We start from the raw sequence: 22320 nt of genomic DNA, 5'->3' as shown, positions 1-22320 counted from the left end.
CCGAGCATGATCTACGCCCATCGATCTCTTTGACGACAGATGCAAGCTCATGAAACCTCATCTTCATCCATGTTCCGCAGTCTGATTACAGCTATGTTGCTAGACGAGTGACCATGGTCTGCAAACTTGCAATTGCTATGACATGTGGTTGCGCGCCATGCATCTTGAAAACAAGGAGCGGAAGCAGCTTTACCACCTGCCGGGTTCCTGTTCCACCACGACCAAGGAGTCCATCATGACAGCACTCGAAGTACGAGCAGAAGTCTGCATGCATCTGAATTCTCACGCCTTCGCAATCATGAACTCGTGTCGGGCTGGCCTGATGCATGACTTCATCGTCAGGGATGTCGGGAAGCCGCATCCAAAGTGGTAAGGAAGGTGCGACCAGTACCTTTGCTTGCCCTTTGATTATTCTCCGGTCTTGATCCATTTCTCTCGTGTTCTCCATTCATGTGCCTTTATATACACCCGCAGAAAATCAGACTCTCGCCAGCCGCTATCTTTGGCGAGGCAGTCCAGCGAGAACGTGCATTCCAACATATCACAAGCCTCCAGCCTATCACACATTGCAGCACTGTTTGCTCCTCCTTCCTTGACCTTTTTTTTTCTTCATTCGACACACCCGCCTCATCCTCGCCCCTGCCATCACAGCAGTCATGAACGAAGGCCTCCAAGAGCGCTTCGGCCGCGGGCGAAATGCCTACCGGCCAGAAGAAGACCTCGAAGATGCCCGCAAACCCCCTCCGACGCTCAACCTTAACATCCGCGCCTACTTTGACGATTCCAAAGTCAAGGGTGACGGTGGTCCGTGGCTCGACCGGCCGGAGTTCCCAAGCGCAGAAGAGATCCTCGATACTGAAGTGGTAGGTCTGGTGCCCAACAAACCGAAGGGCCCGTGGGAGTCAAATGGTGAGCACGTCCCAAATCTACTACCCATAGCTGCCAAAGCTGACTCCCATCTACAGACGCTTGCTTGAGTGCCAACTACGAACTCCTTCGCGAAGATGCTCTTCGCAATCTCATCGAGGCGGTCCAAGGAGTTAAAGAAAACCCCACGGCCAGCGAGGATCTTTTCAATGGCGCTGTCGGTATCTACGAAAAGGTGCGCTGCACTTCATCCGACCTCCTTCCCCAGATCGATGTTGGCTGACCTCTTTTCCAGGTCCACATTTGTGGAGTTACATGCTCCCCTCGAGGCATCGCCCTCCGTGTCACCTTCTCCCTCCATCGAACCGGCAAGCAGATTCTCTGGGAACAGTCCAAACGCCTCATCACCGGTGGACTCGTAGTCCTCACCCCGATCAGCGACATGTTCCAGAGCAATGCCATCGTCGCCACTGTCGCCGCACGTCCACTTGCTGGGCTTCAGCAAAACCCTCCCGAAGTCGACCTCTTCATTTCTCGTCCTGAAGACCAAGAGCTGGATCCCGCCATGGAATTCATCATGGTGGAAGATCGGGGTGGAATGTATGAGGCAAGCAGGCATACATTGTTGGCGCTGCAGAAAATGATGCGAGAGCCGTAGGTGTGAGAGCTGTGCCCTCAACCCAGTGCAATGCTGACACAACATTGTAGTTTCCCTCTCTCAGAGCATCTGGTCGACGCGGAATCTTCTGTCCCAGCTCCGAAGTATGTGAGAGATCAGCCCAAGTTCGACCTGACTCCCGTGCTCAAACACGACAACCCTCGCGCATACGAAGATGTGCACGTCCTCAATGAATGGCCTGCTGAGCCCGAAAGCAATCTCGACGCTTCTCAGCTGGCCGCACTGCAGCGTATCCTCACCAAGCAACTGGCAATCGTGCAAGGCCCACCAGGTACCGGAAAGACGTTCGTATCGGTCCAGGCAATCAAGATCATGCTCGCCAATCGTCGATCGGGCGACCCGCCCATCATCATCGCCTGCCAAACGAACCATGCAATCGACCAGATCTTGAGGCACATCGCCGAGTTCGAGCCAGAATTTATCCGCCTCGGTGGACGATCCAAAGACAGAGGCGTCATCAAGTCTCGCACGCTTTACGAAGTCCGGCAACATTCCAGAATCCCACCAGTGTCCGGCACTCTACACGGCGGCGCGAGAAAGACAATGACTGCGGTGGAGAAGGATATTGCACTACTTCTGTCTCCATTGCAGCCCTCCAGCAACCCTCTGGATTTGCAGATCTTGAAGTCGTTTGGCCTGCTCACTCAGCATCAGATTGACACATTGGAGAGTGGTGCATCGGAATGGGTGCATGATCAGCTCGGAAGTGACACCCAGTCGCCGTTCGTGACCTGGCTCGGAAGATCGCTGGTCAAGGTGCCGCCAAAGCAACTGCCAGAGGAATCATTCTTCGAGTTTGAAGAAGCGGACTTGGAGTTCGAGCAGCTTCGCGAACTAGAGGCGGAGAACATCGCGAATGACGACGAGGACATCGAGACACTCAAGGGCACTGTCTTTGACATTGCCGACAACTTCACCTGCCGCAAGACACCCGGCATGACAGAGGCCAAAGCGAGAGATGCTCTCACGCAGCAGGATATGTGGGCAGTGCCAGAAACAACACGACCAGCTGTCTATCGACATCTGCAGACTGAGCTGAAGAAGAAGATTCTGGCTGCCTTTCGTGAGAAGGTCAGAGTATTCAATTACCAAGCAAGCAAACGCCGCATCGGAGGCTGGGAGAGAGACGAGCCAATTCTCAAAGAGCAGGCGATCATTGGAATGACAACGACGGGATTGAGCAAGTACCGCGGAATCATCGCTGCTCTGCAGCCAAAAGTTGTCCTCATTGAAGAAGCGGCCGAAACCCTCGAAGCTCCAGTGATCGTGGCTTGTATGCCATCACTACAGCATCTCGTCTTGGTTGGCGACCACAAGCAACTCCGTCCACACTGCAATGTCAAGCAGTTGGAAGAGGAATGTTACCTCAACATCTCCCTGTTCGAGCGGCTCATCAACAACAAAGTCGAATGGACGACACTGACGAAGCAGCGGCGGATGAGACCAGAGATCCGTCGCATCTTGTTCGCCATATACAAAGATCTCATCACCGATCATGACTACGTTATGGATCCCGCCAATCGACCGGACGTACCAGGTATGGGAGGGATCAACTCCTTCTTCTTCACCCACGAATGGTCGGAGCGCCGCGATGAGCAGATGTCTTCGTACAACCCCGCAGAGGCGGAGATGGTTGTCGGCATGTTCGAGTATCTCGCCTACAACGGCATTCCCACGGAATGCATCACCGTCCTTACATTCTATAACGGTCAGCGTAAGAAGATCCTTAAAGAGCTCCATGGGCGAGCCAGTCTCCTCAACCAGAGGTTCAACGTCGTCACCGTGGACTCGTATCAAGGCGAAGAGAACAAAGTGGTCCTTCTCTCCCTGGTGCGCAGCAACGATGGAGGACGGACTGGTTTCCTCGACGTCATCAACCGCGTCTGTGTTGCCCTTTCTCGTGCCCAATGCGGATTCTACATCTTCGGCAACGCCACGAATTTGCAGAAGTCCGGGAACAAGACGTGGGAGAAGGTCATCAAGATCATGAGGAACAAGAACAAGAAAGGTCCCGAGGCCGATCTTCTCACGGAAGAGCCAAAGAACCGCGTGGGCGATATCCTCACGCTTCAGTGCACCAACCACGGCAACTGGACCACGATCAAGGACGTCCACGACTTCGATAACATCCTCGGAGGCTGCATGGTTAAGTGCGGTGGGCAGTTGGACTGTGGGCATCCTTGTGAGCTGGTGTGTCATCCCTTCGTGCACAAGATGGTCCCGTGTAAGGTGGCATGCGAGAGACTGCTGTCATGCGGCCACAAATGCAACTTGACGTGTGGCGAGGAATGCAAGTGTTCGAAGTGTCGGCCTGCTGACACCGATGACTTCGAGGCTGATGTCCCATCTTCGGAAACCCGCGCTGGCATCGGCTGGCACCAATTTGCCCACCAAGAGGAGCGTCGCTACATTGCTGCAGCGGCATTTATGCCCGTCCCAATGCCGGAAAGGCCAACCCCAGGCCCAAGCAACGCAGCAACCAAGCCCGTGACGAAAAGCATGCAACTTCTCGACCTCGACGAGCCGGAGCCCTCCCCGCCTCCACCAGCGCAGCGAACCGCAGTGCTTGTTAAAGAAACCAACAGCCCGAAAGGGAAGCGTCACAAACGCAAAGAGAAGTTTATGGTGGGTGGGAGTCACATGGAGCCGGAGGGGAGCGGCGATAACAAGGCTTGGTCATCGGAGGCGAGTTTGCTGGATTGATTCCTGCTCCCCGTATTGCGTGGGTGGCTTCTGAGTTGTGTCGCCCTGCATATGAACGTGGCTCAAAGATCGCCGCTGAGCGCTTGGCCGGTTACTTGCCTACGATGCCGGAGATGCATGCGTACCGTGTTAGGCGGTGGAGCTGGGGTCTGTTGCCGCTGGTGAAGAAAGGCGATGGCAGGAGAGATGTTCTGGATTGAGTGGAATCAAAGCTCTCACGTGGGGCTGACAAAGTGTTTGACGAGGATGATAAAGACGGTGATCGCCACACCAGACCCTGTCAGATTCTGCCACAGCGCTGCTATGCTGTTTCTACCTCATACGTGATGCCCGCATCTCCTCGATAACTTTGCGTTCAGCTTATGCTGGTTGTTTCCTATAATGCTCGTGGCGCAACACTTTCCTTGCTTAGCGCGTTTGCCTTACCGATGGATCCAATGCGATCCTGCGCTCGTGCGTATCGCGTGTTAGGGTCGGACGCGAGATGTCGTCTGACGATGTCATATACGACCCTGCTGATCGCGGGGAAGCGTGCCGTAGGAATATCGGCGCCGATATCGTCATGCTGGCAGTCACTTCCCCAATCGCTTGAAATGGCTGCATCTGCTCCAGCAAGGGTTGGCACACCTTTTTGAGACAGCATGCATGCAGATTGTAATCTTGATAGCGGTGGCAAGCGCCACTGCAGGCACGTCCGGCATTTCGTGGTTCCGTAGGCTCTGCCGTCCAGCAGCTCGGCCGCATTCTCCATCCGAGCGTCCGTCTCACACAGGAATTCCGCGCTCGACTTTGAACAGTTCCAGCGCAAGGCTCGGCGTGTCTTTAATGACGCCGTAAACATCAGGGGTCTGCGCCAGCTGCGGATGCACTTTGAAAGCCTCCAGGACAATGTCGCGCAGTCCACGGTCGGAGTCGATGGTTGAATGGTAGACTTCCTCGATTGCGGCAGCGAGTTCCGGCGAATCGTAGTAGCATGCTAGTGCGGTTTCGAACTTCGCCCTGGCGAGTTGCTTGAGGGGTGGGATGTCGTATTTCTCCGCTAGGGCGTAGACGCGGGTGTGGAGAAGGAGGTGGGCGTCGGTGAATGCATCGCTGCTTTCGTTGTCTTCTTCTGAGATGAGCGATTCGTCGAGTATTCGAGGGGCATCGGTCATGGATTCGGGCGTCGCTGGGCGCGAGTAGTCTTTGCCTTCGGGGAGTTCGAAGCTCCCACGACTTGACTCGGGACTGTCAGGTGAAGGGGTGTCTGTGTAGGCGCCGGCTTGCGATAGTAGCGGGTCGGGGAATGACGAAAAGTCGATTCGTTTCGACGAATGTCGCCGATGGTGCATGGTCGTGCGATGTCTGAAGCTTGTTGCCAGCGAATGTTGTGGCTGAAGTAAATAGTCGAGATGGTAGAAATCTGCAAGGAATTAGCGATGCTGCGGAGCTTTCGAGTAAGAGTCATGCGTACAGTTGATCATCTGTTCGACGGCGTCCTCGTCTTCCTCGCTCAGGTCGATGACTCCAGAATTCGCTTCTGAGAACGAGCCGCTACAAGCACCGTCGAAGAAGGCGCTGCGAGAGCACAGGATTGCTTTGTGCACAGCCCCTGAAGGGTGTCAGACGATTCCGAGCAGATGGAGTCGGATGTTCTTACATCGTCTGTAGTTGCATATTATCGTCAGGTCGGAATATCGCCCAGTGATGAAAAGCCTGCATTCGGTCAGAATCGTATTCATGACACTACCAGATTGCAACGGGGACGCACGCCGACAAAGAGGTTAACAAATCAGTCATTGGGCTTGCATCGTCGACTGGCGGAGTTGAAGGTCTTGAGTTCTCCATTGCCGAAGTGTGATACTAGAAATGTGCCAAATCGCACGAAGGAAGCCTAGAAAATCTTGTTTGGGCTGGTAGATGAGGGCCCAAAGGAGTCAGGGTGTTGTGAGGGAGCCAGGGCAGGATATCAAGCAATGGCGAAGTGGCAGCATCTTATAACACAGTAGGAGCAAACGCCGTCGCCTCCCGGGCAGCACGATGCTTTGTGGGTGACAGGGATCAGGCGAGCCGCGAGCCTCTCCACGAAGATCAGCGCGCCTTTACCTCCCTTCAGCCCCCGAGCTACTTTATTATTCTACGCGTGGCATGCTTCGCGAATCCCCACGCCGGAGTACGTACTCTGGCAACTGCATGTCGGCGCGGCAAACGCGGTCCGGGGGTGCTTGGCGGATGGTTCGAGGTCTGGCGTTGCCACCCTAACCATGTCACGCTCCACGCGGGAGAGGCGGAGAAATCGGGCAGGCTGAGAAACTGGACCGACGTGGTTATATCCGTGGTGCGCCGCAGAGTTTACGAGAAGCGAACCCGTGGGTCAGACCGTATCAACCGCGCTGTGTTCATCCTGGTGTAGGGTTGCGGATTAAAAATCCTCGCGCGCCATGTGGTTGCCGTTAACCCCGATGGCCTTCAAGAGGGTTCAGCCACGCTGCACGATCTTGCACCAGGCGAATCAGCGTAGGTTTTCAGCCGCGAATGAGCTCGCTTGGTACACCACCATAACGTGCCGACACCCTCTCAGGCGTCCGATTGCACGTCAAGATGGGCGACACAGCCGCAGATTCCAGACTGCGGACGCCGTGGGCTAGAACGAGGGAGGTCTCGGTGGGAATAATCGTATGGGTGAGCAACAGCATGATCCATACTTGAATCAGTCAGAGATGTTCTTGTGAAATTGAAAGCTTTCAAAAATCTGGAATCCTTCGAGAGCATGAAGGATGCCAGGGCTCGCCTACCGTGCTTACGATCTGACAGGGTCGAGAGATCTGCAGCGCATTTCGCTCACACGTATACGCCACGTGTGTCTCAAAGACGTTGCAATGGAGGAGCAGCCCTAGATCTCGGGGTAGCATTCCGGATTGGCTATGCCGGACTGCAAGCGGCTATCTGGAACGATTATTAGCACACTTCCCAGCGGTTAGAATACGTGATGTCCCCGCATGAACGCCGAGCACAACGCCCCACGCGGCTCTCTAATTCACTGCGCTTCAGCATCTGTCCAGCCATGATGCACGCGAGAAGAAAGCCAGTAGGAAAGGAACGCGCCCGGGCGTGAAATTCGTTCGGCGGGAGTGCTGCTGTGAGACAGCCAGCTCCATTCAGCGGAGGAGAATGATGGGTGAGTGAAACACGTGGATGTTTCGAAGAGCCTGAGGAAACGCCACAGCTGCTCCCCGCGCATTCCAGATGGGGAAGCTGCTGCTTAGCTAATAAGGTGCCGTCACCGCCACCTGCATCATTCACGACTGCTCTGTACAAACTTCATCCTCCCACAGCTACCTCATTCTACGCTTGAATGCTGCACACACGAGCTCCGCCATTTCTTGTCGAGCTCCGCTGAGCGTTGTGCGCCATGTCGGGCGACTTCAAGCTCTCGGCAACTCTGAAGGGGCACGAGGAAGACGTAAGTATTCAGGCCGCAAGTGCTTCTCTCCTGAGATTGCATCATCTTCATCACCGCTGCGGGTTAGGCCATTGCTGACATTTGCGTGTGACAGGTACGATCCCTCGCTTTCCCCGATGCTCGAACCCTCTTCTCCGTATCGCGAGATAGCACCATTCGACAATGGAGTCTGATATCAGCGACCCCTCTCACCTACGATGACACCATCGCACTCCAAGGCTCGCACTGGTTCAACGCACTCGACTATGCGCCGCCGTCAAAAGAACATCCCAGCGGCCTCGTTGCTGCGGGAGGAAGAGAGACGTTTGTGTTCGTGAAGCAGGTGGGAAGACCGCCAGAGGAAGATTCATATCGCCTGCTCATCGGCCACGCTGGAAACATCACGTGTCTTGCATTCAGCGAAGATGGCAATAAGATCGTCAGTGGCGGCTGGGACAGCCAGGTGTTTGTGTGGGACGTGGAACAAGGCAGTGTTGTTGCCGAGCTCCAAGGCCATCAAGGACCAGTCTGGGGCGTTATGGTGTACGATGCGAAGCTGATCATCACGGCTTGCGCGGACAAGATGATACGCATATTCGACATCAACGGCAAGAGCTTGAAGACGATACAAGGGCATACAGATGTTGTGCGCTGCTTCTGCAAGCTGCCTTCCGCTCAGTGGTCCGGGGCCGCTTTCGCCTCCGCTGGCAACGATGAAGTCATCCGATTGTGGACGCTTGATGGAACTCCGGTCGGCGAGCTGGAGGGGCATACCGCGTACATCTACAGCCTCGCAACTCTACCAAACGGCGACATCGTCAGCTCCTCCGAAGATCGGACGGTACGAGTGTGGCGGAACGGAGCTTGCGTACAGACAATCGTACACCCGGCCGTCAGCATCTGGACCGTAACGGCTTGCCGGGAGACTGGCGATATCGCAACTGGCGCAAGCGATAAGGTCATCAGAATCTTCTCCCGAGATCCCAGTCGTCAGGCAGATGCGGGGACTATCGCTGCATTCGATGAGACCAATCGTATGTACGCCATACCTGCCGAAACAGCAAGTCAAGGGGAGCCCTTCCAGAAAGAGAATCTCCCTGGACCAGAAGCCTTACAGTCGCAAGTCGGCCACAAGGACGGCCAGCAGTTGTTTATTCGAGAGAACGACGGCAGCGTCACTGCACATTTGTGGTCGATGTCCAGCAGTCGCTGGGATCTGATTGGCACCGTCGTGTCAGGACAAGGCAGTGGCTCGGGGAAGAAGACATACGACGGCAAAGAATACGACTTTGTCTTCGACATCGATATTGAAGAAGGCAAGCCACCGTTGAAGCTCCCATACAATTTGACCGAAAACCCCTGGGATGCTGCTCGAAAATTTCTGGAAACCAACAAGCTCGAAATGTCGTACTACGAACAAGTAGCGAACTGGATCACTGAGAACACGCGAGGGGCAAGACTCGGGCAGAGCACTGGTGGCGCAAATGGAGATCCGCCAGCACAGGCGAGAGATCCGCTCGGCACTGAGCGCAGGTACAGACCTGGGACAGCAGATTCCTCATCGCCCGCGGGCTTTCGCAAACTACCCCATCGGCGATATCTAGAGATCCTCGAAGGCAACGCTCAAAATGCCATTACCAGGATCAAAGATGCTTCCAAAGAGCTGCGCGACAGTGGCAAGATCAGCAAAGAGTCGGAGCCCACAACGGAGGAGCTGGAACTCTTGCAGAAGCTCGTCGACCAGATGCACAACTCCCCGCGCGATCCACATCCCGTGAAGGAGCAAATTACGGCTTTATTGAAAGTCTGCTCGGGCTGGCCAACACTGTCGCGAGTACCGGGTGTCGCGGTCCTGGCGCGCCTGGCTGTGTCGCCTTCGTTCATACAAGAAACGAGCGGAGGAACGGACAACATCGTCAACACTTGCGCGGGGATTGGTTTGTTTCTACCACAGCAACCTACGGCGAACAACGCAGTGCACGCCATCCGTCTTCTCGTCAATCTCTTCGCTTCCGACGCTGGGCTCCTCATCGTGGACGGTAGCTTCGACACTATACTCAACGTCGTCCGTCCATTCGGAGAGAATCCCGAATCGCCAGCACAGTTCAAAGCGCTGGCAACACTTTACCTCAATTTCGCCGTGCTCCTGACCTCCGGTGCTCCACCCACTGAGCCTGCTGGCCGGGTATTCCGTGCTGATGTATTGTTGACGGACATCGCCCTTCTTCTTGAATCTGAGAGCGCATCGAGTGGCGATAGCGACGCACTGTTCAAGGCTCTGTGTGCCCTTGGCACGCTTTTGACCCTCGGCAACGACTTCAGGGCGAATGTGAAGGCTGGCGTCAGCGGGACTTTGCATTATGTCGCGACCAAGCAGGCGGCGCAGCTGGCCAATATCAAGGAAGTGATCCAGGAGATCAGAGATGAGCTACAGTAGACAAGGCTAGATACCAAATCGTATCTCCATGGAGAGAGAGATAGGACAACACGAAGATGTTCATCCCGATCACAGGCTTGCATCGCAACAGCATGCAGCTGCCAACACGCATTCCCGACCTGCACGCCCACATCACGTGGATGCCATCTTGCTGTACCCCGGTGTTTAACGCTCTCTCTACGTTTCATGAAGGAAGTAGACGCATGGACGGCGCTTGCTTGCATCCCAACGCGAGCGGGCATCACCGAAATTAGATCCCAAGTTTCACGGCTTCATTCGGAAAGCAGCAAGCGCCGTTCATGAGTGGTCGGTAGGATTGCGGTGTGCTGCACCCATATCCTCTGCAGAAAAGGCGGCTCGAAGCGCCGTGGTCCGCACGCGAGCACGCAAGGCTGCGATTCTATTGGCTTTGCCCCGCTAGTCATTCCACTCGCTCTCGTGATTGGCCGGCCACCAATGCTGTTTCTATTTCCAGCCGTGGGGAAGACAACCACAGGCATGTGGGCGCCAGGGCAGCCATGCTGGGCTCTTTCACGTTGTACTTGTGTACATAACCCCCCCGTTCTCAGACTGCCACCTTCTGCTCTGCTTCATATCACTGACCCTTTCCTATCAGCGCTGGTCGCATCACTTCTTTTCATACATTGCGATGCTTCATTCCTTCTTTGATTTCACAATGGATTCTTTCTTCGATAATGCCCCTGCTCTCCGAGGAGATACATCCATGCAACCAGCCCGCTTGGGTACGGAGGTCGGCCTTGATGGCAGGGCCATCCACCGCAAAGACGACCAGTCTCTACTTGAAAGCCCTTCCGACCCTCTGCCATCCGAAAGGATGGACAGTCCCAGCATCATCAATGCACACTTCAAGACCGACGGTCAGTCCGATTCGTGCCCGACCGCCGATCCCCATACAAAAGACCGGATATTGTGTCCCTCCCCCGTTCGCTCTCCGAGCCGGCACTTCTCATGGCTATCCGACATCGACTGTTCCAATCTGGGAGGAAAACCAACCTTGCTGTCACCAGTCACAACCACATCATCCAAAGCTCTACCTTTAAGCCCAAAGGCTGCTCCGCCCCCTGCGACGCCTACGACCTCCCTGCATCATCACGATATCCCCCGACCCCTCAGCCCCAAGATTTCGACTCTCGGCTGGCCCTCAGCCTTCGCCGAGAACATCTTCCAACACATCGGCCGTGAGCAGACGGGCACTCCGCAAACCGCAATGCTATTCTACGACGACATTCGCGTCGTCGAGTCCGATGTTTCCATCGAGATCATGGGTGACGGCGATCCCGACGCCGAGTTCTGGGCGTCGCTGGAAGAGCCGATCGCCCGCCCCAGCGGACCAGTGATGCGAAGACAAACGCCGTTCATCGAGCCACCACTGATTCGTGAACCATCCCCATGGCCTGAGCTTGTGGTGCATGACTCCACTCCTTTCGTAAAGCAATTCAAAGATAGGGAGGGCGACTTCCTGGAGCTGATTCACGAGTACTCCCGATGGGCTCAATTAACTGACACCCTTCCGATGAGTCGATGGGAAGTGCCTACTATCGATCTCCCGCTAATAGTGGTGCACTGAGCGGTGGCATGTGGGTATGATCGGGCATTGCGGAATGGGTGTACACTATTGGGCAAATATCTTGATGAATGAACTCCTTTGAAATAACTTGCGGTTGCACTGCTCTCGTCTATGGATTTACAAAGTTTTCAAGAAGCCCAACAGCTCCTTGATGACTGCTGCCGGCTGCTCTTGTTGCACCCAGTGGCCCGCGTGATCAATCATCTTAATCCCTCGGAAGCACCCAGGCTTCACCGAGTTCGGATCGTCGTACGACTGGAAGGCGCCGGGCTGTTGATGGTTGCCCCAGTCCTGCTTGCCGCTGATGAAGGCGCACGGCACTTCCATCCGCTTGCCAGCGAACAAGTACATGTCCTTTTGCGTCTGAGGGGTTGACGCGGTCTGCGCTCGATACCAATTCAAAGCCCCTTGGAATCCAGTGCGCCGCCATTCGTTGGCGTAGACGGTCAAGTCCTCGGGCGACAGCCAGGAATGGGTCTTGGTGATGTCCTCGCCTTTCATGTTCTTCGCGATGCTTTCGGGGAAGGTGTCGTCCTTCTGCATCACGTAGTACTCCGGCAGGATGGCCAGCTGCTCTGCACTCCACTCCTTGAGCGGATGCGGCTTGTTCTTGTCCCAATCGGCCGACTTGAGATGCCAGTAGCCCCTCATGTACGTTTCGAGGCCTTGAGGCGGGTTGTACCAATCGTTCGCCGCCTCGGGAGTACAATTGTACCATTTGTAATGCTTGCGCGGAGGATCCAGTTTGGCCAGATCAGCCTGAATGTCTCCCTTTGGCTTGGGAACCTCGTCGCCGAACGTCGGCTGCGGCGGCAGGTGCAACGGATGGCTCATCTGGACGGTAGACTTGAAGACATCCGGTCGACACAACGCAGCAGACGCGGACGACACGCCGCCGAAATCGTGCCCGATGATGCACGCGACTTCTTTGTACCCGAGCTTGTACGTCAAGCACACGAGGTCGCGCACCAGGTTGGTGACGGTGTATTGGTACATATCAACCTCGTGGAAAGATCGATTGTCCCAGCCGGTCGTGCGGCCGTAGCCTCGCTGGTCCATGGCCACGCAGTAGTATCCCGCCTGCGCGATCGAGGGAAGAACCTTTCGCCACGAGAAGGCCAGCTCTGGGTAGCCATGACAGAAGAGGATCAGTGGTTGACCCGGTTTGCCAGCCGTCAACACATGGAATTTAAGGCCGCAGGTCGAGGTGCAATCTACGTAGTCATCTTTAATACCCGCAGGAAGCGGTAGTGGTGGTAAGCTGCCGTTCGCTGATGCCATTGTGCCGTTGATGGAGGATGTATCTTGGATGTGCTGTACGAGTGGATGTCAAAAGTAGACCGACTTCGGCTCCCTTGTGTTCACTGAGGGAGGATATATATATTGGAGGTGTTGTGAGGTATAGACGTGAAGAGACCGAGTTCGGCTTCTTGCAACGTCATCTCTGCCGATGGATTTGCGAAGCCGGAGTTGCCCTCACAAGTGGTACCAACTGGAAATAACAACCTCAATCCCGGATGCATCAAACAGCCCCCAATGATCTGGCCAGTAATATGGAGCCGTTTTTCAACAGCGTCAAATGACTCCGTAGGATCAGTTTCTGCGGCTATCTGCAACTCGAGTCCTTGGTCACAGCCTAAGCGCCCACAGCGGTGCCAAGAGCTGCACTCATTGGCAGCACGATGAACCTGCGATCCTGCAGGTCTCGCAGATGAAACGCAGTCATGTGTTAGACACGGCACAGCACACAGAGCCAGTGCCCATAAGATGCGGATCAGAGCTGTCTCGTGCCGTCTTTTCGTGGCATCGCAAGCAATCTCGGAGAGGAGGTCGAAGAGCATGAGAGCAAAGAAGGCTGAGGCCCTCTAACAACTCGGTGCCGATGGCACACACGTACACGAAGAACCTTCCACGATTGATTACGACATTCTGCGATGCGCCCCGACCCGAGTCAATGTTCTTGTCCAACGAGTTCTGGGAAGCTGTTTATCTGGACCCCGGCGATTCTCTGGACAACATGAGCATGTATTGCTGCAATGACGAGCATCCATACTACGACGTCGAATTCAACGCATTCGACGAGACCGGCGACCTCGAAGACCAGGAGCTGGAAGCCTATACAGGCTCGCAATATCCGGGCAGCAGTGACCAGATCCAGAGCGCAGGCACAAGCCCAATTACTCCAGCAATCGTCGTATCGCAGGACGGTACTTATAGTGCCTCCGGGACAGATTCTCCACGATCAGTCGCGTCGTCCTTGGTTTGTCATGGCGGACTTGAATTCCAACCAGAATCTCCATGGCCACTGTCGCCGAAAGAGCCGTGCAAGCCTGCGACAAGCACACCACCGCGCGAACAACATCCAAACGAGGACAGATCGCCATCACACATCACGTTGGCCTCCTCATTGATACAAGCACTTATGCGACTCTGTCGGGCCCCAACAAATCCCTCCACTCCAGACTCGATCGCGCCGGATCAGGGGTCAGCTGTCTCTGAGTTTCCATTGGACTCGAGCTGGACACAACAAGACGTGAGTTTAGATGATCAGCGACCGATTGGCATTTTCGGCCTTTCTCCGGTCTTCAGATTGGGGGAGACTGCGGCCAGTTATGGCCAGGCGTTCTCAGCAATGGCTGGCGGCTCTTTACAGCTTCACATGAATGAGATCTTGCAGCACGGCTCGGGGCATAGTCCAATCTGGGACCCCCGAGAGTCACTGGGGCGCGGTACATAGCTGAGTTTGAGATCCCGTGAGACGGATTGAAGGTAGCAAAGATCGAGTATCCATAGTCCGTGGTGAAATGCAGCCAATGAGTCCTCTCAGGTTCAGTCTTTCACCTTCCGGTTTTAGTGAGTTCTGCATGCCTGCGGCACAGCTGCATGTCCGCAAGGACAGATTCCCTGCACGAACATCCCGCCAGCTGATCAGTCGACACCTGCGCGCGCGTCGAGCGACACCCGCAATCCTGTAGCTTCAGGCAGGATGTTGGGATCAGCAGCGGCGCGTGAACCCTGCACCCTGAAGCTCACAACCAGGTGTTGGTTGCCGTTCGCAAGGTTTAACTGCAGAAGTATTTCTGGATGGGCGCTTCGAGGAAACGCGCTAAGGGCAACGGGCGAGCTCCACTACCTACTCCACACACCAACCAGGTCCCAGAACTGCACGCCGCACCTCACGCCAACCTCGTCCCTTCGCACAACGCTATTGGGCATGTATCGCAGGATCCTCTCGCAAGCGCCCGGGTAGATCTACCGGGTGCATGCCGGACAGGCGTCTCTCTTGGCTTGCTGGCCTGCGAGGCGTCCGCAGCGGGTCGGCTGCGTTGCCAACGGCACTTGGTTGACGCGATCATCCATCTCCTGCCCGTCCGGGCTCCCACCTCTGCCTATGGCTAATCTTAGCCCGGCAGTTGGTCAGATGAGGCGTCCTCCCTGCCTGCTGTGCCGCCTTTCGTGCCGCAAAAAGCATTCTGTAAAGCTTGAAGGCGCCATCTTGCCGTGTTTCTGGACTTGGCGACGACTCGACCTATGTCGATCAAAACACTTTGATCAACCGTTCGTCCGCATTCAAAGACTTATTTGAAGCATTGTGGCTCCCCTCTTTTTCTTGTCATCCATCCGCGTTTCATGTTTGTGGACTCGGACAACTCACAAGCGTTGCTTACATCTCCTTTGTATATCGGGCGGCTATCTGTTGGCCTCAACACCTTTCAACGCCAAGGCACTTTCAGCACTACACCTCTTCTTTGTTTTTGACAACATACTGTCGCCACGGGCGATGGCATCGCGCTCTGGAAGCACCTCTTCAACATACGCGTACTACAAGCCTGAACAGCTTTCGCCTCAGTTACACCAAGCAGCCTTCGTCAAAGGCAGGTCATCCTCGACTGGTACCATCCACTCGATCTCGTCAGCGCCAGCATCGTCTCCAGTTCCCTCTTTCGACCAGCAACACGTCACAGCCTTTCCAGGCACAATGGCAAGCGGCGGAAGTCGAAGCCACTGCCAAGCACAACCAGAGTCACCACAAGACCCCCAACCACTGAGAAAGTCATCCGTCGCAAGGCGCGTCAAATCAGCCCTCAAAGACGTCTTCGCGTCTCGCGGCATCGATGACACACAGCTGGAGCACATCTCGCAACGACACTGGTCGGAGCTGGACGGGCAAAGCGAGGCTGGGCAACAGCAAAGGGAACGGGGCCAGACGTTCCATGCGGTGGAGCAGAACACACCACCGCCCCGCGTGCCGGTGGAGCGGATTCGTCATTGTCATTGGACGGAGCTGGCTGGCGAGAGTGAAATAGACAGTTGAGAAGGATCTAATTCGGGCGGGCTTGTTCTGATACCCTTCTGTGTACGGGGTTGGTGCCGGAGTCGGAATTGCGGCGTTACAGAGCAGGGCTTGGGTGTTAACGGCGTGGGTGGATAAAACCGATTCAGAACGACCCCCATTAGCGTAGCGAAAATGACATATACTTGAGGCGCGAGTTCACGCTACCGTCCCAACTCCGTGAAACAGCGCCATATCCAACGCCAAGACGCAGCCCGAATGATCACAGCGTGTCCTCAAGAATCATCCGTCCAATGATAATCACCCATCCGCTCAAACTCCGACTCGTCAATCGAATGGGAGGAGAACAACTCTTTCAGCATCAACTTCCACCGCTGAGCAAAAGATAACTTCCTCCCTTTTGCCCCATCGTTCCTTTCCGTCGGCTCCGGGCCCGAAGCCCACTGACTCGGAGCTACGTACGCTCCCGGAAACGTCGCAATCGCCGGCGAGTTGGCAGAGGAATTCGATCTCGTGGTCGTCGTCGCGGTGCTTGATGTTCTCGACGCTGGGTGTGTGGATGGTAGTGTGTCTTTGGGCGTTGTGGGTAGGCCTGGAGATGCTTTAGGCGGTCGAGGAATGCTCGCGGTGCTTTCGGAGTATGCTCGTGTCGGTTGGATGGAGCGTGGTAGTGTTGTTTGGCTGCCTGCACGCGCAGGAGATCTCCGGTCGTATGGATCGTAGCTTGACGGGTCGGATCCAGGGATTGACTTGTCGAGGCATTGAAGCTTCCACGGGCCTGGGAAGCGATCTTCTCTAGCCTGGGATCGGGATTGCAACGACATGTTGATGTTGGGAAGTCGTTCGAGAAGTTTGGAGTGTTCGTGTAGTATCGATCGGAGGGCGCACATGAGAGTGCATGCTATCCCTGCTGCTTCGCCGGCGCCTCGTGCTTGCTTGATAAGGCGGAACCCCGGACCGTCTGCAGCAAGCAGCACGACGGAGGGAGTGTCAGCCTCAGCAGGGATGATAAGTGCAGTGAAAGGAGAGGGGCCGCACATTAAGGCCGTCGACCCCCAGATATACAAAGCAGTCGAGCCAGTGCTTCACAGCCTTTTGTAAGCAGTGAAGGATCATGCAACCAACCTAGCGGGGATTAGGATACACATGCCACGATTGTGCCATGCAAGCTAGGCCAAATGATTCCTGAGAGTAGGCCGAGATCATCGACCGCGTGTCTCGCACGCATCCTGTTAGCGCAAACACACCATTGCAGGCTGTCGATCTCCTTCCTTGGACTAAAGCTTACAGGCATACACATGCCAACCGGGTTGCCGGCGATGCTTCCGACCGCTCAGCACTCGCATTTCGTCCTCATAGACTTTTGCGCAGAAGATGAACGCCGGCGAATCAGAGAGGTGCAATGGAGGTCTGGACAGACGCTATCTGTTTTTGGTGATTGGTCAGACGCGAGTATCGTGCCCGTGTAGGCAGGAAGTGGCTATTTAGCCCGTGGGCGTGGGGATGGATTAGGGCTCGGCTTGCAGCCTCGCCACATCTTACAAGGGTGATGGAATCCACTTCACCTTTCTCGTGCGTTGGATGGGGGATGAGGAGGAAGCGATTGAGGCGGTTGCGAGAGTCGTGATTGTTCATACTTTGGGTCTCTACACAAAAGAAAGATGACATCCGTGTCTCATAATAGGAAAAAGAAGCCGGCCAATCCCGCAAGCACTGCAGCACCACCAAAAGAAACCCTCGATGCACCACCCGTCGACGAACTGCCAGTTGAAGAAGTCGCAGCTGCAGCAGTGGAAGTAGCAGCGCTAGGAGCGGTAGTGGTACTCGATGCCGAGCTGTACGTCGTTGAAGTCGCGAAAGCCGGGGTAGTTTTGAAACTGAGCGAGCCCGAGGAGGACGACGACGACTTTGCCGATGATGCTGAGGACGGGGAGTCTGTCGCCGAGTTTGTCGAAGTCTTCTCCGCCGGGCTGGTTTTCAGCGAGACGGTGCTCGAGGGTGCAGAGGTGTAAGTAGTGGAGGTGGCGTAGGCGGGTTGCGTGTCCAGACTCAGCGTGGTTGCTGGGGGGCCTATTGTTGTCGTGGCGTAGGGTTGATCTGTTACTGCAGTCTCGGCGGTGGGGAGAGTCAGGAAGAGCGAGCCGGAGACGTCGGTGCAGACTAGGCCATTGGGGTATGAGTGGGCGGGGATACAGGCGGGCGGGTTTGACGTTCTCTTTGCTGGTGCTGCGGTCAAGGGATTGGCGGCGACGAGAGAGACCAGAGTGGTCGCAGCAAGGATAGTGGCCTTCATGGTGATGGTGCAGGAGTGCCGAACGGTCGCAAGGAAATGGGGAGGCTGGGAAGAGGAGCTGCGCGGCCTACATCGAAAACTAGAAGCCAGCACGCATCGCTTTATATACTAATGTACGTGATGACGAAAGGGGAGCAGGAGATTAGCCGGCGCGCGGATCAACGGTATGTAGTACAGTAGCGTGTGGTCGTGGAGTGCGGTGCAGCTGTGCAGCGATGATGAAATCCGTGGTAGCGATGCGCTAGAAGCCGCGACTTGAAACGCGACGAGCTTTGCGGCGGTGGAGCTCGGCGCGGGCTGCTGTTTCAGAGGGATAGACCGGCTTGGATGACGCTCAGTTCTCGTGACTTGTTCGAGTCAGGTGGCGGATGAGGCCGTGTCGATCGTGAGTATGGAGGCATGACGACTTGCGTTGGCGATTACTTGACAACTCTGCAAATGGAGATAAGACCTTGGCTGCTTCGACGCGACGCACATTCTCTTGGTCTCTTGTACATGGAAATCACGACGATGCTCGACGCGTTTCGACGGACTTCTTCAGATGCGGAATGGAGGATGTCCGCTCAACAGAAGTCGCTTGTCTCGCACCACAATGGACTGCTGGCCTCCATCTCCAAGTCAGTCCTGCCTACCTTGTGCAGTACAGGATCGCAGCATGACCCATGGCGCCTTGGCTCTGCACGTGCTGTCCACATCCAGCCCAGGCCAGAACTGTGTATCTCTCGATGCCGAATGTCGCCACGGTCACTCATATGGTCACGTCCTGTCCGTTGCAATGATCAGGCAGATCAGCAAGGCAGTCACGTCGATCGGCGTCTCATTGGCCACGCCCCTCACCCTCCGCCTTCCCCTGCCCGCGCCTCCAAACTCTAAAACCCACCGACAGCCGGGCGCGTAGCTAGCCAATCCGCACCTCACCACACCCAACCCTCCTCCTCCCACATCACGCTGCTCTGCAGGGACGTGGCAGTCGGGCGTGAGACCAATGGGACGACCTTGCTGTGCGTCCAGGTCACGGCGCTAAGCGGTAGGTATACAAGAATGGCATGTCGTGCCAAGCATCTTCACTTCTCCTCACGTCCACCTGGTTGCGCGAGAATCGTCGGCGTATGATTCCGTATTTGTCTGCTCTTTCTCCTCGTTCAAAGTCATACTCCCGTGATCTTCTCGTCTGCGAGCATACGCCCTCTCCTTCAAAGTCCAGAATCCCCCGCATCGTGTACCTTCAGCAAAGAGCAGCGGCTGGCCGCGAAACACCCACACCCACCTCCACCATGCATTGCTTCACGCGACTGTTAGCAATACTGAGCTGGCTGGCGCTATCAGCAGCCCACACCCAAATCGTCTACCCCGGCGAACGAGGAGACAACCTCCACACAAACGGCACCCTCCCCCAAAACAACCCCAACACAATCGGCGTCGACATCAGCCCGGATGGCAGCTGGGAATTCCCCTACGGCCAACAATTCATCTACCCATGTACATCCTTCCTCACCCCCCTCTTCAACACCTCACTAACCCCCATCCCCCAGGCGGCGGCATGCCCCAATCCCGCAACCGCACCGTCTGGCCCTACCTAGGCGGCGCCATCTCCATCCAACCCGGCTGGTTCGCCGGCCACAAGACCGCCTTCTTCTACATCAACATGGGCATCAACGCGCCCGGCGAGCTGGCGCCGCCGAACATGTCGCACATCCTCGTCCCGCCCTTCCAGATCCTTGGGCCGTCGGACAGCACGTACGGCGGGCAGTTTTGCTTGCCGCAGGTGCCTACGCCGGTCAATGTTACGCTCGCCCCGGGGGATAATGTGACGTTGCAGGTGATTGAGCTGACGCAGTTTGGGGCTTCGCTGTATAATGTGAGTGTTTTTTTTCTCGTTTTCAGGATTAGGGATTGCAAAGGCTGATGGATGTCTAGTGCGTCGATGTCACGCTCGTCGAACCCGAGCAGGCCATCCCCGTCACGCCGCAGAATTGCTTCAATAGCTCGGATATTGGGTTCGAGCTGGTCTTCACCTCTGCTGCGCTGACAAGCGGCGCGGAACTGCGAATCCCTACTCCCTCGGTGCTTTCGCTTTCGCTTGTCACGTTTGCGGCGCTGGTGATGGCGGTGATATGAGGGAGGAGCGAGCAAGAGAAAGTTTCATGTTTAGCGCAGGTTTGGAAGCGAACGGACGGAGTTTGGAATTATATTCATCGGTCTGCTGTATGGCGTGTGGAAGGATCGCATAACCTTCATGCGAGACATTCCTCGGGTTAGGCACCATATGTAGGCCAGCCGATCCAATAGAGAGCTGCTCTCAACTGCTCCACACCATCCACCCGTCATCTCACTCGTTCACTTCTTGTCATGCCCACCTATTGACCCAGCATAGCACTCACCCCCTCCTCATCCACCCCTCCCATCCCAAAAATCTCCTCGTCCATGTCCGCGCTCTTGTGACTCAACTTCCTCCGCTTCAACCTCGGATCCCCACCGGCGCCCGGACTTTCGCTCGAAGCATGTCGCACCTGGCCCAGCACATTTAGATTGTTGAGGAATTCGTTAGCGGCGGCGACTGCGGTGTCTTGGGGCAAGGCGGAGGCGGTTGCTAACGGGGGCTCAAAGGCTGGCGGGGGTTCGTTGAAAGTTGGGGGTTGCTCTTGGGTGGCGTCGGCGCCGGTGGTGCTGACGTAGCTTTTCAGCGCTGCGAGCTCGGCGTCCGTGGCGTTGTTGTCGAAGCCTGCGGCGGGATCACCTGCGCCTGTGACTTCGGGGTCTGTTTCGAGGGCTGGGGGAGTGAAGGCTTCTACATCAGGCGGTGGAGGCGTGAAGCCTTCTGCTTCGGGTCTCTCGATTTCTTTGCTGGCGGAGCGGCTTCCGTTTGCGCGGAGAAGATCGAATGGATCGGTGGTGGGGTTGGTTGGAGATGTTGGAGTCGACAGGCCGCGCATGATGTTATCCTCAACTTCCTTCTTCTTGTTTTCAATGTCGTCTTTGCGTGTCACGATATCCGCTGCCGTCGTCTCGTCCACCGCCAACTTGGCCTTGTGGCTTTCGACCAGCCTGTCCAGCTCTGCAAGAAGAGCCCGTCTCGCCTGCACGCTTGCTTCCACGGCACCCTGAGCTGCAGCTAAGCTCTTCATAAGTTGGCTTAGCCTCGCCGCGTGCACCGGAGCGGTAGGGACGGGAGTATCGGGATCGGTCATCTTGGCGTATTCCTTATTGGCCGTGTCCACCGAGGGCTTGACGTTGACCTCCGCCTTGCTCAGGCTGGCATGGAGTTTGGCCGCGGCTTCCAGCTCGGAGGGCACACTGCCACCACTGCCGCCGAACAGACTGCCCCCCAGCCTCCTCCCAGACCCGGAGCCCGTCCCATTCGCCTGTCCACCACCGCGCTGCTTATCAATCTCATCCAACATCTGCTCCGTCTGGGTCTGAATGCGCGGGTCGAAGATGTTCCTCTGCCTCCACACCTCCACCACCCTCCTCAACTTCCCCTGCACCTCTTGACTCGCATTCTTGTACGCCAAAGAAGTGGCATCGCCAATCAGAGGCTCAAAGGCAAGCAGGAAATCGGTCTTGTTGCGCGCACGAGACTGCTGGACGACTTCGTTTGCGAGGTAGACGAGGTTCAGCTTCTTGCTGGTGTTGGATTCTTGCAGGCGCTCGAGCCAGAGGGATGCGGTGCGGTCGGCGTGGCGGCGATGGAACATGATCCATTGCGCGACGGTCACGATGCTGTCTTGAGTCTCGCTCAGGGACGACAGCTTGGCTTTGACTGCCTCGTCGGAGTAGGACATTTTGCTTGCGGTTTCTCACGGTCTGTTGTTGTTTGTTCAGTGGGGTTTGTTGACGGGATGCAGTACAGTCGCATACGAGTAGGAGAGAGAAGCGCAGGTCAGCGCGCACCGGGTTCGCTGGAAAAGAGTGTGTCAAACAACGTGAAGCGGCAGCCATTTGCTGGAGCTCCCAAAGCGTCCATGCGCGACGTCGCGCTAATTTCGGGAGCACCCGCAAGGTTTCGACAACTTTTGGGGAAGGAGCGCCAGCATCTCA

The 22320-nt window shown here is 56.0% G+C and overlaps 13 protein-coding genes across 13 annotated transcripts; 8 read left to right on the top strand and 5 right to left on the bottom strand.

Moving 5' to 3' along the window:
* Nucleotides 1-656: 656 nt before the first annotated feature.
* BDY17DRAFT_246887 (P-loop containing nucleoside triphosphate hydrolase protein) lies at nt 657-4249 on the top strand (the record flags this gene model as incomplete). Its single annotated transcript, XM_033730766.1, has 4 exons — nt 657-909; nt 966-1102; nt 1163-1521; nt 1576-4249. 4 exons carry the CDS (start codon nt 657-659, stop codon nt 4247-4249), a joined length of 3423 nt encoding a protein of 1140 aa, XP_033591662.1.
* A 181-nt stretch (nt 4250-4430) lies between these two features.
* Nucleotides 4431-4949, top strand: BDY17DRAFT_96586 (uncharacterized protein). The gene has a single exon (XM_033738887.1). The coding sequence runs from the start codon at nt 4612-4614 to the stop codon at nt 4882-4884; it is 273 nt and encodes a 90-aa protein (XP_033591661.1). The 5' UTR covers nt 4431-4611; the 3' UTR covers nt 4885-4949.
* Nucleotides 4950-5013: 64 nt separating this feature from the next.
* BDY17DRAFT_321960 (uncharacterized protein) lies at nt 5014-6076 on the bottom strand (the record flags this gene model as incomplete). Its single annotated transcript, XM_033736732.1, has 4 exons — nt 5014-5651; nt 5703-5840; nt 5889-5944; nt 6000-6076. The coding sequence occupies 4 exons, from the start codon at nt 6074-6076 to the stop codon at nt 5014-5016; spliced, it is 909 nt and encodes a 302-aa protein (XP_033591660.1).
* A 1564-nt stretch (nt 6077-7640) lies between these two features.
* On the top strand, nt 7641-10107 carry BDY17DRAFT_321959 (WD40-repeat-containing domain protein; the record flags this gene model as incomplete). Its single annotated transcript, XM_033736731.1, has 2 exons — nt 7641-7691; nt 7786-10107. The coding sequence occupies 2 exons, from the start codon at nt 7641-7643 to the stop codon at nt 10105-10107; spliced, it is 2373 nt and encodes a 790-aa protein (XP_033591659.1).
* Nucleotides 10108-10656: 549 nt separating this feature from the next.
* Nucleotides 10657-11772, top strand: BDY17DRAFT_292909 (uncharacterized protein). The gene has a single exon (XM_033732904.1). It carries the CDS (start codon nt 10757-10759, stop codon nt 11693-11695), a length of 939 nt encoding a protein of 312 aa, XP_033591658.1. The 5' UTR covers nt 10657-10756; the 3' UTR covers nt 11696-11772.
* Nucleotides 11773-11812: 40 nt separating this feature from the next.
* Nucleotides 11813-12976, bottom strand: BDY17DRAFT_321957 (Alpha/Beta hydrolase protein; the record flags this gene model as incomplete). The annotated part of the gene is made up of 1 exon (XM_033736730.1): nt 11813-12976. One exon carries the CDS (start codon nt 12974-12976, stop codon nt 11813-11815), a length of 1164 nt encoding a protein of 387 aa, XP_033591657.1.
* A 601-nt stretch (nt 12977-13577) lies between these two features.
* BDY17DRAFT_308541 (uncharacterized protein) lies at nt 13578-14432 on the top strand (the record flags this gene model as incomplete). Its single annotated transcript, XM_033735222.1, has 1 exon — nt 13578-14432. One exon carries the CDS (start codon nt 13578-13580, stop codon nt 14430-14432), a length of 855 nt encoding a protein of 284 aa, XP_033591656.1.
* Nucleotides 14433-15285: 853 nt separating this feature from the next.
* On the top strand, nt 15286-16137 carry BDY17DRAFT_96514 (uncharacterized protein). The gene has a single exon (XM_033738885.1). It carries the CDS (start codon nt 15477-15479, stop codon nt 16008-16010), a length of 534 nt encoding a protein of 177 aa, XP_033591655.1. The 5' UTR covers nt 15286-15476; the 3' UTR covers nt 16011-16137.
* On the bottom strand, nt 16138-17196 carry BDY17DRAFT_96523 (uncharacterized protein). The gene has a single exon (XM_033738886.1). The coding sequence runs from the start codon at nt 17027-17029 to the stop codon at nt 16265-16267; it is 765 nt and encodes a 254-aa protein (XP_033591654.1). The 5' UTR covers nt 17030-17196; the 3' UTR covers nt 16138-16264.
* A 463-nt stretch (nt 17197-17659) lies between these two features.
* Nucleotides 17660-18482, bottom strand: BDY17DRAFT_96489 (uncharacterized protein). The gene has a single exon (XM_033738882.1). The coding sequence runs from the start codon at nt 18280-18282 to the stop codon at nt 17665-17667; it is 618 nt and encodes a 205-aa protein (XP_033591653.1). The 5' UTR covers nt 18283-18482; the 3' UTR covers nt 17660-17664.
* On the top strand, nt 18482-19241 carry BDY17DRAFT_96497 (uncharacterized protein). The gene has a single exon (XM_033738883.1). The coding sequence runs from the start codon at nt 18682-18684 to the stop codon at nt 19153-19155; it is 474 nt and encodes a 157-aa protein (XP_033591652.1). The 5' UTR covers nt 18482-18681; the 3' UTR covers nt 19156-19241.
* Nucleotides 19242-19556: 315 nt separating this feature from the next.
* On the top strand, nt 19557-20400 carry BDY17DRAFT_308538 (uncharacterized protein; the record flags this gene model as incomplete). The annotated part of the gene is made up of 3 exons (XM_033735221.1): nt 19557-19761; nt 19815-20140; nt 20200-20400. The coding sequence occupies 3 exons, from the start codon at nt 19557-19559 to the stop codon at nt 20398-20400; spliced, it is 732 nt and encodes a 243-aa protein (XP_033591651.1).
* On the bottom strand, nt 20267-22310 carry BDY17DRAFT_96506 (RNA polymerase II-binding domain-containing protein). Its single transcript, XM_033738884.1, has 3 exons — nt 22141-22310; nt 20970-22086; nt 20267-20733 (listed from the first exon to the last, which is right to left on the bottom strand). The coding sequence occupies exons 2-3, from the start codon at nt 22062-22064 to the stop codon at nt 20671-20673; spliced, it is 1158 nt and encodes a 385-aa protein (XP_033591650.1). The 5' UTR covers nt 22065-22086; nt 22141-22310; the 3' UTR covers nt 20267-20670.
* Nucleotides 22311-22320: the final 10 nt, after the last annotated feature.

The sequence above is a fragment of the Neohortaea acidophila genome (genome assembly GCF_010093505.1).
Source record: "Neohortaea acidophila strain CBS 113389 unplaced genomic scaffold BDY17scaffold_3, whole genome shotgun sequence".
Lineage (NCBI taxonomy): Eukaryota > Fungi > Ascomycota > Dothideomycetes > Mycosphaerellales > Teratosphaeriaceae > Neohortaea > Neohortaea acidophila.
The sequence above is the reverse complement of the archived record's forward strand: the minus strand, read 5'-3'. Positions and strand labels throughout refer to the sequence as shown.